The sequence below is a fragment of the Amblyomma americanum genome, chromosome 9 (assembly GCF_052857255.1).
Source record: "Amblyomma americanum isolate KBUSLIRL-KWMA chromosome 9, ASM5285725v1, whole genome shotgun sequence".
Classification (NCBI taxonomy): Eukaryota; Metazoa; Arthropoda; class Arachnida; order Ixodida; family Ixodidae; genus Amblyomma; species Amblyomma americanum.
Genome location: NC_135505.1, coordinates 104,777,591 through 104,792,261, shown reverse-complemented (window position 1 = coordinate 104,792,261; position 14,671 = coordinate 104,777,591). Strand labels below are relative to the sequence as shown.

At 52.7% G+C, this 14,671-nt stretch overlaps 1 protein-coding gene and 2 pseudogenes across 1 annotated transcript; all 3 read left to right on the top strand.

Annotated features, from left to right (window-relative positions):
- Nucleotides 1-593: 593 nt before the first annotated feature.
- On the top strand, nt 594-2,026 carry LOC144103564 (uncharacterized; annotated as a pseudogene).
- A 213-nt stretch (nt 2,027-2,239) lies between these two features.
- LOC144103563 (uncharacterized) lies at nt 2,240-5,888 on the top strand (annotated as a pseudogene).
- Nucleotides 5,889-10,575: 4,687 nt separating this feature from the next.
- Nucleotides 10,576-13,012, top strand: LOC144105271 (uncharacterized). Its single transcript, XM_077638415.1, has 2 exons — nt 10,576-10,587; nt 12,398-13,012. Exons 1-2 carry the CDS (start codon nt 10,576-10,578, stop codon nt 13,010-13,012), a joined length of 627 nt encoding a protein of 208 aa, XP_077494541.1.
- The last annotated feature ends 1,659 nt before the right edge of the window (nt 13,013-14,671 follow it).

Genomic DNA, 14,671 nt, shown 5'->3' with positions numbered 1-14,671 from the left:
ATGGCTTGCTTGGCCGGGTCCTCGGAGCGCAGTAGGGTCTCCCAAGCCTCACAAGTGGTAAGGTGCTCCATGCCCTGCGGGGGAGGATCCGCAGGGCAGAGGAAAAGGATATGATCGAGAGTGGCTTTGGGGTGGTAGCAGAGGGTACAGGAGGGGTTTTTGTGGACGTGGTGATAGCACGAGCGTATATAAGGGGAGGGTAAGGTGCGTGTGTGGAGCCGCCTCCAAAGTGTCTGATGATAATTGTCGAGGGAGGGAGGGGCTGGGGGGTACAGCCGACGCTCGGCTTTGCAGGCCTGCGTCAGTTCACTGAAGGAATGCATGCGCTCCCGTGAGAATCCCAAATCGGAGGCCGCCGGTGCCCGGTTGAGAGAACCTGGGGCTAACGCGTTGGGAGCCTCGTTTCAAGGATTCCCGGAGTCAGCAGGCACCCATATGAGCTACTTGTGGCGGGGCGGGTGTGCGTCGAGGGAGTACAATATGCGAAATGCAGGGACGTGAACTCTCCCGCGGGCGAAATTTAGTATGGCAGTTTTAGCGTCGGATAGTGTATACCGGGCCTCCGTGCGCGGCGGCCGCTCGTCAGCTCCGAGATGGAGGCGTCCGCTACGAAAACAATTATCGTGGACAACCAAATGTGCGCTCAAGTTCAAGGAAAAGAGATATCGCCAGAGGAATACCACAACGACGCCGGGTGGACGCTCGCGGGGGAAAGCATGTCGAGGCTGCGCCAGCGGACCCCCGACAGCGGCAAGCCCGACGGACCCGGCGGGAGCCAAACAAGACCGAAATCGAAATTCAACCAGAACGTCAGAGCCTCGGCCATCAAGGCAGCATTCATGCCAGCCATGATACTGGAAGAGAGCAAGATAGTCGTCAGGCCCAGAGGGGGACTGGACATCGTCAAGACCGGCACCACCACCGTCGCTGCGGCCATACTCGCCGCGGCCAAGATCACGAGCGAGGAAAGCGCCGCGGACGCCATCTGCCCCAACACGCAACAGAACATCATGGTCGTCAGTACACCGAACGAAGACAACGCGGCAAGGTACGATAAAATCCAGGAAATCTATATTCAAGACAAACCCTACGAGGTCAGCGCATATCGCACGGCTCCTCACGACACCGTAAAGGGCGTCATCAGAGGCATCCCCATCGACGTGAGCACCGCAGAGCTAGATAGGAACATCGTCAACGAGCGAAACCCGCTATCAGTGGACGCAAAGAGGATCGGCAGCACGACCACCGCGATCGTGGTGTTCCAGGGACCCAAGGTACCGAACTTCGTCCGATACGGAGTCACCCTGATACCATGCCGCCTCTACAGGAAACAGATCGACGTTTGCCAGCAGTGCGGCCCAGTGGGACACCGAAAGGACGTGTGCCCGACCCCCACAATCAAGACGTGCCTAGCCTGCAGACTCGCCAACCCCAAAGAAGACCATTGCTGTACCCTAAAATTTAAGTTGTGCGGGGACGAACACCCGACCGGAGACCCAACGTGCAAGGCGAAATACGAGATCCCCTACGTAGTGCGCAAGCGACAATGGGAGCGCCGACAGGCCGAACGCCAGCTGCTATCGGAGAGCGATTTCCCGCCACTCGACAAGCCGCTAGCTGCGGGAAAGTCAAGGACTCCATCAGAGAACCGCGCGCCAAAATCCAGAGACAACAGCTGCTGCAAGAGAAGCCTCAGTAGGAAAAGGTCACCATCACGTGAGCGAGTCAGCTGGGTCGACGCAGCTATAGGGAACAATATAAGGAACGCGCAGAAAATCACCGAAGCCACGAAGAAAGATGATATAAACAAGGTGCGTGAAACCAACGAGACCTTAAGACAAGAGAACGCGGCGTTGCGAACGACCATCAACAGCCTCACGAGATCGCCGAAATCCGTAAGTTGCTGCTATGCAACAACGAGCCTCCACAGAGACCCACGCCAAGCACAAGCAAAACCGACGAAACAACCATGAACACCCAGGAGACAGCCGTAGAGGAACCGGCACCGAAGAAGCGAGCCATGTAGGCCACGCGCAAGCAAACAGAAAACGATCGAATCGACAACCTCGAGGCCAAATTCGAAGCGAAATTCACCAAACTCGAACAATTAATCACGGCGAACATCGCAGCAGTGACAGCAATGAAACAATGGATACCTACCAAGCCGAGAACACGAACAGATTCGCCTACATCGAAAGGACCCTACAGCCGATAGTGAGCCACCCGACGTTTGCGCCCCTCTTCGCGCAACATCCACCCAACCATAACCGCCAACGCAACAACAGCAGCAGGCGTAACAGCGTGGCAGTGGAACTGTCGCTGCCTCGGAAGGAAGAAGGCAGTCATCCAACAGCACATCGCACATGCCACGCGCAAGCCGGACGTGATCCTATTACAAGAAACACTCACCGACGCACCGTCCCTCCCCGGCTACAGAGTGCACAGGGGCCAGCCCGACGGGAGAGGCCTGTGCACCCTGGTCAGGAAGGGACTCACGTTCGTTGAGCAAGAGCTGCAAAGCAATATCAAGGTCGAGCACACACTCACCGAAATCATCCCGGGAAAGAAGAAAAAAGGAAGCATATTTCTTCTCAACATCTACAGCAACCCATCGCAGAGAAAACAGAGATTCAAAACAATACTGCACAGAGCCAGCACCGCGGCAGGCCGCAACACGCTGATAGTCTGCGGCGACTTCAACGCGATGAATCCAGCCTGGGGCTACAACAAGTACACAGCAAAGGGCCTCGACCTGTACCAAGACGCCATGGAACTCAACTTCACCCTCATCACGGACCCGACGCATCCGACGAGAATCGGTAACTCTGTGTCCCGGTACGCCACTACGGACCTCACGTTCGTCAAGAATGACGTCCGGGGCGCGATCACCTGGAGAAAAACGGGAACCGACCTCGGCAGCGACCACACCATCGGTGGAAATAAGCATACCGGAGCACAACGACACCAGCATCAAAACACACAGATGGATAGACTGGGATGCCTTCCGAGACGCCAGAAGCCAGAAGACAGACGCTGACGACGAGATAGAAGACATAGAGTTGTGGACAGCCTAAATCATCAAGAGCGTACGCGACGCGACCAAAGAAATTGGAACGGACGCTGCGATTGATAAAGTAGGCAGCCGGCTAGCGCATCTCATCGAAGCCAAGCAGTCGATACTCAGTCGCTGCAAGAAACAACGGCTCAACCGCAGACTCAGAAAGAAGGTGGCGGAGGTTAACCGAGCGATCGAGGAGCACTGCCGCGCGCTATGCACGCAACAGTGGATCGAGATCTGCAACGCGGCAGACGGGCAGATGCATAGTGGGAAGACGTGGAACCTGCTGCGGCACCTGCTCGACGAAACCAAGACCAAGTCGCACCAAAGGGACAGACTCGCCAAGCTCATACATCGGGCGGTCTCGGTACACGGCGCCGACGAAGTAACCAGGCGCATCAATGACAAATACCTGCCCACTACACCCACCGAACAACACGCGCCGTACGGCGGCCTACCCAACGCGAGGCTCAATCGTGACATCGACGTCCAGGAGGTCCGCGCGGCCCTGCACGACCTCAACAGCCGGTCGGCAGCTGGCCCGGACCTCGTCACGAACAAGGCGCTCAAGAACCTCGACGACGGCTCGATTGAGAACCTCGCAAAATACTTTAACAAGTGCTGGAGAGCGGCCGCGCTACCAAAGCAGTGGAAGACAGCCAAGACGATCCTGATACCCAAGCCGGGGAAGCCACCGGACACGGACAACCTCCGCCCCATCTCGCTCACGTCCTGCGTGGGCAAGGTGCTGGAGCACGTCCTGCTCAACAGGTGGCAAGACTACATGGAATGAGAAGGGCTGTACCCGGCCACGGTGATCGGCTTCAGACAGCACCTAAGCACGCAGGACGCGATGCTGCAGCTCAAATACCAAATCATAGACGATGGCGGCAGCGCCCGCGACAACAACGCAATCCTGGGGCTCGACCTTCGATAATGTGAAACACTCGGCGATTCTGTCCCAAGTCTCTAAGCTCAACATGGGCGAAAGATCCTACAACTACATCAAGGACTTCCTCACGGACAGGACCGCCGAGCTACGAGCAGGCGACCTACAAACGCAAGAGAAGAACCTCGGGAGCACCGGCACACCGCAGGGATCGGTCATTTCGACGATGCTGTTCAACCTGGTAATGATCCGAGTGGCCGAGAAGCTCGCGGACATCGAAGACGTCAGGCACATTATCTACGCGGACGATATCACACTGTGGGTGACCGGCGGCAGCGACGCCACATTGAGGGCGCGCTGCAAGCCGCCGTCGACGCGATAGAATACCAGCTGGAAGGCACCGGACTGAGATGTTCGCCGAGCAAATCGGAGTTCCTCATACTCCCACCTACCAACAATGGCAGAGGCAAGACCAGACAACGCGAATGCGAAAAAATCAGAGTCGTAACCAAATCCGGCAACGTGATCGCCGAGGTCAGCAAAATCAGGATCCTAGGCATGGTCATCGAAAAACATGGAAGAAACGGCGAAACCATCGCCCGTCTCACGGCAAAAGCGGCCAACGCTATGCGACTCCTCAAAAGAGTCACTTCCCGGAAGGCTTGCATGAGAGAGGAGAGCCTAATCAGGCTCGTCCAATCCTTCATCATCAGCCACGTCGCGTACGTTGCAGCCTACCACAGATGGCTGCAACACGAACGCAACAAAATCAATGTAATCAACAGAAGAGCGTACAAGACGGCGCTGGGCCTGTTCGAGTCCACGAGCACGACCCGCCTCTTACAACACGGGATGCACAACAGATTCGAAGAAATAGCCGAAGCGCAACGGACCTCTCAACTGGAGCGGCTGTCAACGACCGAAGCCGGGAGGAAGATACTGGACGACCTGGGAATAGGACACTCGAACGAGGCGGAGATGAAGCTCCCCGTCCCTGAAGAGATCCGACGCCAGACCAGAATCGACCCCATACCCAAGAACATGAACCCCGAGTTTAACAAGGGAAGAAGAGCGGCGAGGGCCAAGGCTCTCATCGACCTGCACGCCAACGACGACCACGCGCGGTACGTGGACGCGGCCGAATACCAACGGAACGCCTTCGCAGCGGTCGTCATAGAGGCGTCGACCGGCGCCACAATGACGGCAGCGAGCATGAGAAGCGCCGGAGTAGAACAAGCGGAGGAGGTGGCCATCGCCGACGCAGACTGCTACACGGTGCTGAGTGACTCGAGACAGGCGGTGCGAAACTTCGCCGAAAGCCAAGTCTGCAGGGAGGCCGAGCGCGTACTACGAGCGACCAAACTGCAAGACAGGAGAGTAAGAATCAAGTGGTTTCCGGCGCACGCGGGCGACGCGTCGGAACGCAGTGAGAACCACAATGAGACGGCACACGCAGCGGCGCGAGCGCTAACCAACCGCGCCCCGGCAACACATCGTCCGACGTGGTTCGGAGCCAAGGACCGCATGACGGACTACAGCGAAATCACGAAGGCCTACTGCCTGGCTCGCAGGACTCTCCCACCCCCGCACCCGAGGCTGAGTCGAGCGGAGGCGGTACTACTGAGACAGCTCCAGACAGGATCGCTACCGAGCCCGGGACTGATGCATCGCATGTACCCCGAGACCTACCCGACCGATACGTGTAGAGTCTGCCGGAGGGAGACGGCAGATCAAACGCACATCCTGTGGGACTGTATCAAAAATCCAAAGGAAGCAAGATCAAGAACAATCCCGCCGCGGCTGGAGGCAGCCGCGAAGAGCAACGACCAAGACCAACAGCTATGGGCCGTCCAGCAGGTCCTCGGGGCGCTCGAAAGGCTGGGGCCCAGCGAGCCGGCAACGGCGAGCGGAGACCCGCGCCGAGTAACGGCAACCTCGTAGACGACGTAGGCCCTCGTCGGGGCGCCAACTGCAGGCACAAATAAAGTTTGCTCCAATCCAATCCGGCTGTGCCAGTCAACTTCAAACTACTTAACGGAAATCGTTTATTAGGGACGGAGGCCAAGGTACAAGGCAGTTAAGAAAAATTGCTGTTGACCTAGCTCTGTTGGGCGAGGATATACGTTGCGAAAGTGCGGATATTTCTGCATCGGAAGAGTGCATTCACTGGATGCGCCTTTATCGTTGAATTTACCCTGAGACGCCGTGGCGGAGTGGTAGCGTGTCCGCGTTAAACAGTAAAGGCCCTGGTTCGGTTGCTAGCCTCAGCACAGGATTTTTTTTTATTCAGAGAGTGGGCGGGGGTTTCAGTGGCTCCCATAGATGCCGCCACAGAATACGGTGGTTGGCTGCTAACCGCAGGTTCTGTTAAGGCGCGTTTATGCTCCGGCGTAACGCGCGCGCGCACGCTGTACGGCGACGTCACGTCGGCCAAAGCGAGATCCTCTATACTCCAACTGCGCTTGACCGCCGACGCGTTCGGCGGCTTCGGCGCACTCTGACCGCACTGGCGGTGACTTGGAGCCTGTCTCTATTTCGCGCCGAGTGTGCCAGCCGCCGCCGGCCCGGCCAGACAGATTCGGCTCCGCGGAGAGGTGCGCGTTGTGACGTAATTCAATAGCTTGGGCAGTTGGGTCGAGCTGTTCTTTTCGAGCTCTCGGCTAATTTAATCAATTCACAGTACGCATCTGAAGGCACATGCAAGTGGGCGAGAGAGCCCGATCTAGTGGATCCGTTGGATCTAGCGGAAGCCGTTGAAGCGTCGTGCGCCGGCTTTAGTTTCAAGCCACCAACTTTAAACGCGACCGCCCTTGAGCACCCACCCGTTTTTTGTCGCAAAAAATAAATAACTTGGCCCTTCCGCGCCGTTCAAGGAATCACAATCCATTGACCCCAAAGCCCCGGTCAGCCTCCGATGGGTGCAACGCGCCGACCTTGTACTGGCCCCTTGCGACTCCCCGCACCCGCACTGGGGTTATGATATTCAGTTTGCAACGGCTGCTCACTGAGGAAGCGGGAAACGACCCGCCGGCGCCCAACCTAACCTTGCTCCCTCAAAAGCATCGCACGCTCTGTGGGGCTGAGGTCGCTGAAATGCAGGCCGGAGTTTTTGCGAGAACTACGTCGTCGTGTTCGGGAACGGGATCCGTCGTAACGCGGGCAAGACGCCGGTGCAAACGTAAACGAAGCGACGGCAGCGACCCGTCTGAGGTGTCTGAGGAAAAGAAATGGCGCAGTATCTGTGTCACATCTCAGCGAACACCTGAAACGCGCCGTAAGGGACAGGTTCAAGGACGGAGTGAAAGAAGAAAGGAAGAAAGAGGTGCCGTAGTGGAGGGCTCCGGAATAATTTCGATCACCTTCGAATCTTTAGCGTGCACTGACATCGCACAGCACACGGGCGCCTTAGCGTTTCGTCTCCATCGAAACGCAGCCGCCTCGGTCGGGTTCGAGCCCGCCGCTGGGTTGGATGTCTTTTTTTCTAATGTGTTTTTTATTTTCAAAATCAATCTCTGTAGTGCGAGGAACTAGACACTGTAGAGAAATGCCGCCCTAGTACGTTTGCCTGTTTGTCTGTACTTGTTTGTTCACCAGGGGCTGTCAGCAAAGGAATTGCGAAGGGGAAGAAGTCACCATTAAGTTTACCTACTTTCTCCCACGTTTTTCTAGATGTGACTGAAGTGATTATGGACCCTACGTAGTTTTTTCTTGAAGTTTTTCCAGCATTCTGGCAGATACGCCGTGCATTAGTTCTCGCTTTTTTTGAAGTTTATAAGGTTCTCGTGTGTTGGGTACCTGAGAAAATTCCTCGGGTTTTAGTTTGCTCTTTCTTCGATTCTCTATATTCTTTGTTATACCAACCATTCTGGTTTTGTCGACCAACTTTCCAAAACTGAGCAACAGTCAGGCGTGCATCAACTGAGGTTGTGAACATTTCACTGAGTTAGTCAACACTAAGATCATCCGAAATTATTTTCTCCAGATTGGCGTTTTCCCAAAAATGCGCCCAGTAAGCCACGTGCAGCTTCCAACAACGTGGTTAGTTAGAGATTAGTGATGGTGATGATTACAGGTTCATTACGATCTAGAGGTGATTGCTTCAATGGGGATTGTAGGAAACATCGTACTTAAACTCCGTAAAAACACGGTGAACTCAAATACAAGTCTTTTCCGCTTACATTTCCCGAGTTACGGGAGGAGTAGGTTATTTTGGCTGTGTTTAGTATGCACAAAATTCTGCGCAGAATAAAATCTTCTAAAACATGGCCTCTGGGATAGCTTCTCCAAAAACCGAAGTGGGTATTAAAATCTCCATGTACCAGATATGGCGCTGGTAGTTGTTTTTGAAAGTGCTTCAAAATGATAAGGTGTTACTATTAAGTTTGGCGTGTTGTATATAGGACATAATGTAATTGTTTTAACTGATCGCAACAGATTCACATCTAGTTTTAAGCTCAATTTCGCGAGTTACAACACCACTCTGCTACAATAGCAACACCTTCAGATAGCTGTAAGGTTCGGCGCGCTGTCGCATCTTTTTGTACATGTGTTGCGAATATTCCGCGAGAGGGCAGTGACCTAGGCTGCGCGTCCGGTTTTGTTTTGTTTTCCTTTGGTGCACGCCGTTAGAAGGGGACTCATGCCTTTTTGGTTAGTCTCCCCATTCGTCCTTGCGGTTTCCTTCGCCGCTCCGGACGGCGGGGCTATCTGCCAGCCTCGACCTTGGACCCCTGTCCCCTTGGCGAAGGATTGCGAGACCACCTAGGCAGGAACTCGGGGGTAAGGGAAAACGCTGGCATCAGTTCTGAGCTTCCCTATTCGTCAAAACTGATGAGCCGCAGTTAGCAGTTTATTTTTACGTGTGGAAAGGGGCGCGGGCATCTTCGGGGTGTACCCGCGAAGGGAGCCGCGCCCGTGTGCTTTTGTCTCTAGCTACTCCTAGCGGGCAGGCTCTCTGTCTGGCCGAGTGCGGAGGGAGTGACCGTTGAGAGCTGGTGCGAGGCGCGCCAGTTTGACTGTTGGGACGCGGTATTCCTCGCCTCTGTGCAGGCGGTCGGCTAGGCCGGCCGCGGATAGTTGTGGCCGTATACTGACTTTTGTTTGTACCCATCTGTAAATAGCCTCTATAAAAGTTCGTTTCTCACTAAATCGCTTCGCCTGCAAGTCATATCATCGAGAGGCCTTCAAGCGGTGCATCCAGTTTCTGGAAATCACCGGACCAGCACCACAGGCAAACCTTTACTTAGCCTACTTGAATGCTATCTTTAATAAAGGGAGGCATTATATTCCTTTTTTTTATGAGAGTGTAACATCCCTAAGCAACTCAGGCTTTGATGGACGCCACAGTGAAAGGCTGCGGATAATTTCGACCACCTGGAATTCTTTAACGTGCTGTGACATCGCACAGCACACGGGCCTCTAGAATTTCGCCTCCATCGAAATTCGACCGCCGCGGCCAGGGTCGAACCCACGTCGGTGGGGTCAGCAGCCGAGCGCCATAACCACTGACTCACCGCGGCGGTTTTTTTTTAATATTCTTGGCTTTACCGCAGAGCTAAGTGAGCAACTGGGCTTAAGAGTTCAACAAAATCGATGCAGTTTTTCAGTAGTCCTCGATAGCTCGAACAGGTTCAAATGAATGAAAGATGTGTCCACAAACTAATGTGCGGAGAACGCTTTAACATTTCCTCGATGCCGCTGACGTTAACGATTACGTGATGCCACGTGGCGGGTAACGTGTCACTAACTACGCGCTCACATGACGCTAAGTGACTGCTCACATGTTGGCAACGTGATCATCACGTGACACTGCGTAACCACGACCTGTTCAAGTGATGTTTTCTGTTTTCTTTACGCATCCGACGCCGCTCGGAAGATGTTTGTACGCGATATCGCGAGCTCGTTCGCTCCTTCCGGCCGGACATCGAGGCACGCGAAGTAACAGGGAGAAGAGAAGACGTGTTCGCCGAGGAACACCAAGAAGCATTACCCAGGCAAGAAAACGAAAGAGAGCACGGGCGCGCCACAGAGGAATTATATGACCGCTTCGGAACTGGAAAAGAGAAAGCAGCCGCGCTTTCCGATTTAGGACAGGGGAGCTGCGCCGGCAGCGGCTACTCACGGTGGCTCGGTGAGGAAGAACGACCCTCCTCCCTCTACCCCCTCGAGAGTGTACAACGGGGGTCTTTGGCGGAGCCTTTGCATACTGCCGTTACACTTTCTCGATGGTCTGAATACGGTCTTATACATCTAGAGGCGCGGGCTAGGTGAGTCGCGTTTTGTTTCTTCTCGGGCCACCGCTGGGGTGCCGCTTCGCCCAACGTAAAGAAGTTTGCGGGATGATCATTTGCAAGGGTCCCTGCCTGCGTCTTCGCATCCTCCTCGGTTTCGGTTTGTCCAGGAAGGGTGAGAGAGAGAGAGAGAGGTAGCCGTCGTAAGTGATGCAGCTTTGGAGAGGCAGAAGGCACTGGCCACACGCGTTGCACCCTCACACACAACACGGCGCGTGTGACGTAGCCCCATTAGGGGCGGATCGGGGTATATAAGCCTGTCGGAAACCACTGAGAAGACACAGTCTCCTGCAAAGCTCTCTTGTGGTCAGAGCAGGCAACCAGCTCCAGCAGCCGCTATGAACGCCCTGGTAAGGACTTCGGAGAGCGGCTCGCTGGCTTACACTGTCCGCCTAGGCGGTCGCTGTATACATGGGCCGGACATTCGCCGGACTTGTTCGGCACGTGTCGGCATGTGTTCTCCCAGAGGCCTAGCTCGTGTTCAGCTGCTTGCAGATGTCTGCGTGCCGTTTAAAGCTATGTGTGCAATTCTGGGACTCTTTTCATGTTCAAGAACGAGCAATTGGCAAGATAGAAAAGGAAAATGTGTAGGCTTAGAATTTTCTTTCCTGAAAACCATTATAAGCCAAACGCATCTAGGAATGTTGGTTTCCCTGTCCCAACCGAACTGAGGTCTTGTGCTACTCCTTAGTGCAAATTGTGAAAGCGGCGAGTAGATCTAAAGATGACTAACGTCTTCTGTGAAGTATTTTAGCACATATGAGCCGCATAGTTTTCGCTAGTTTGTGCACATTCTATGATGTCCAATAGCACGACTATGTGTTACATAGATTTGGTACTTTCCTCAATTTCATTTCGTGCGCCCATACCAGATCCTCGCAGTGATGCTTATTACATTCGTTTACTTTGTAAATTCGTAAATTTACGATTTAAAGGGATTACAATTTGATGCTGCTATAAGAAATTAAAAATAAATACTTTTTAAAAGCCTTCTCCATGGTGGCGCAGTTATAACTGAAAATAGGGAGCACATATTTCCGGACGGTGAGAAAGGTGGGCAGGATCTTTTCAAAGTAGGATAAATAGAAATTTAGTAAGAAATGCCTACAAAGTAAATATGCCTACCTTAAACTTAGTGACATTGACTCTATCACTTTTAATACCTTTGCAATAATAATGGGTACATTAGTGAGACATACACAAAACTCAGCCTGTGTGGTTAACATCGCAATTTTAAAAATATCCTTGCGCCATGATTCTACGACCTAATTTTCAATCGTATTAGACACACCACGCAAAACCTTGCTCTCCGCAGCTTCAGAATAACGAACAAGCTTCGACTCATTCGGAGATCTTAAGTGCCTGCGTGCTCAGTCAATTTATTTTCCAATTGCCACCTCTCCTTATCTGCTATTGCCATCTAAAAGGAATTTGAAACTAGAAATTTCGCCAGCAAAAAAAAGCGAGATGTCGCGTTTTACTCCACACCTACCTCGGCACATGCTGAAAACTTCGGTCTTTACTCACGTAACTCACTCGCTGAGACCTCGGTTCTCAATTTACTCCGGTACAAAAGGGCATTTAAAACGGCAAGCCGACGACACGTGTAAGCATCCCTGAAAATCAGTACTACGTCTCACAAGCAATCAGATTTGGCGGGAAGAATGGGTGTGCACCAGTGTCGCCGTAATCTATGATGTGTCCCAGCGGTTGCCTTATTGTTCATGTAATGCCTCAACTGTGATTCAGGGTGGTCCGAAGGCTCACTTAGTCTATTGTGCTTTGGTACATGAGGTGGCGAAAAGCGAGGAGTAGATGCAATTACAATGGCGTCAGGGGATGTCCTTTCCGCTTCACAAAACTTGATTTTACTAGGTGTTTTTGTAGAATTGACAAAACGAAAAAAACACGCTAACACAATTAAACTTACGAACTTTGTGTATCGGACAGAGGCATGCGTTGCAGGATGCAGGAGCAATTTTTAGTCTTAGCTACTCGTGGGGCTATATTGGCAGTACTGCGCCAGATATCGACCGGCCAGACTTCCGACATGTCTTCAACGAGGCCTCTTAACTGGATAGTGGCTAGCTACGAGCACCGAGAACTGCGGTGCTTCGTCTCTATCTCACTAGGAGCTCCCCGCAACGTTCATTTTTACAGATCTGCACCGTCTTCCTGAGCGCCCTGGTGGGCAGCGCCCTTAGCGGCTTCGTCGGCGCAGGCGGCGGTGGTCTCGGCGGAGGTCTCGGCGGCTACGGAGGAGGCCTTGGTGGAGGCCTTGGTGGCTACGGAGGAGGAGGCTTCGGCGGTGGCTTGGGTGGATTCGGAGGAGGCGGCTTTGGCGGAGGCCTTGGCGGCAGTGCAGGCAATGTCGGCGTCGGCAGCAGCGTCGTCCTTCTCAGCGGAGGCGCAGCGGGCGGCAGAAGGGTCGTGGCCGGACCCGCGTTCCTGGTCAGGAGTGTGCACCACGTGAACCAAGTCAGCGGCGGTGGCGCCATCGTCGCTCACTCCGGCGTCGGAGGCGCCGGTGGAGGAGCTGGCGTTGGAGGCTTCGTTGCCGGCGGTCTCGGCGGAGCTGGTTTCGCAGCCGGAGGCCTCGGCGGCTACGGCGGCTATGGAGGTGGACTCGGAGGAGGATACGGAGGTGGCGTCGGAGGAGGATACGGAGGTGGCGTCGGAGGAGGATACGGAGGTGGCCTCGGAGGAGGATACGGTGGCGGCCTCGGTGGCGGTACCGTTGCTGGCAAGCTGCTGCTTGTCAAGTCCCACAAATAAGAGTTCGTCCCGTTGAACTGAAACAGGTAGGCAACGACCGTCTCTACTCCTGAGTTTCAATAACGTGAATTTGAACTTGAAGGCTAAAACGACCAGAAACGATTTGCTTAGAACTGCGCACTGTGGAATGGCCAGGAAGCCGGTAGGTAAAACATAAATTTAGTCTTAGAGACACCATAGGGTGAGAGTTAAATCAAGTTGTTGATATCATCTTGAAATTAAAGAAGAAAATGAACCGGATTTGGTCAGGGCATATAATGCGCCGTAGAGGTTACAGTGATAATCATTTCGAGTGCCAAAGCATCTACCAATAAAAAGAAGATGTAATGAAGGCAGCAGCAAACCGAAGTGTGGCGAGGAGATTAGAGAGTGCGCTGGAAAAGGAATGTTCCCGCGTCTGGCGTAAGATCGCAAGAAGTAATGGTGAATGGAGCGGCTGTTCGTCTTTTCCGTTAGCATAGCAACGTGTATTTGGAAAAGAATAGGACGAATACGTGCTCTGAGCTAAGTCTTTCTCGTGTCAATGGCTTTATGAAGGCTCATGTGACAGTCATGATATCACCAAAATGTTTATAATGTCAGTGCATTTCATCGTGTCACTGGCGCCGTTGCATCAGTGATTGGTTGCCTGTGTATGCATTTACTTGGACAACACCTCACGGACCCCACGTATAGGTCATTGCATATGAGTCATAGTGGTATTACATGGGAACAGTAGAGTTATTCGTGCTCTCGAATATTTTCTCTATGAACCTCTTAATGTTTTGCAGAATGAAGTAGAGCACGGCATCAGCGGGAAAATCAATCGACTCTTTTGGAGTTTTGTGAAAAACAACACAAGATGCGCAGACGGCCGGTAAAACACTTTCAAGAGTGGCTGACACGATGCGAATTGTGGTGTGACGGCAAGATGGCGGGTTTGGAAGCTTTGAACGATGAAATTTATACTAATGAAGCAGCTTCAGTTAGAGTAAACAAGCCGAGCAGCCCAAACCTTTACTGATTCCAGAGCGTTATTTAGGAATATCCAAAGTGGTTCCCAAAGAGCGCATTCGTACATTAATTTTCGTCGAACAGCCGTATAGTTTTACAGAGGTGGCGACAAGTTTCAGAAGACGGAAAAGAAATCCAAGGAATCGGTTAGCATCGTTTGCGATTGCTCATGTGGGGTCATATTAAGAAAAGTCGCGGGCTCTGAGGTATTTGCACGAGAGAGCACGGTAGGTTACCGAACCGAAGATGACGTAATTGGGTGGCAGGTAGGAGTGTTTTAGAAGAAAAAATATGAACATTTTATTAGTATTGAATGTCATAAACCAGTTGTTACACCAGGATTCGTTGTGATTTAGATAATTCTTACTACGGTTATGTCGGTACTCCTGTGAAAAGTAGAGTAAATGATCTGTTACAATGGTACCTCCAATAGTACAGAATGCATTTAGGCTATATTATACCCACTAGTCGTAACAGAAGAATGTAATAAAAATGTCATCAGTTGCTGTTTAGCGCAATTAACACAAAATTGAGCACTGTCTAAAAAAAAGCTCCAGCGTGCAGCGATCTTATTTTCTACAATTTATGAACGGCTAAGAACACAAATGTATCCGACCATATGCGCGTTTTAGCTTGGGTATCAATCGTGATACTCTGCATCATTCA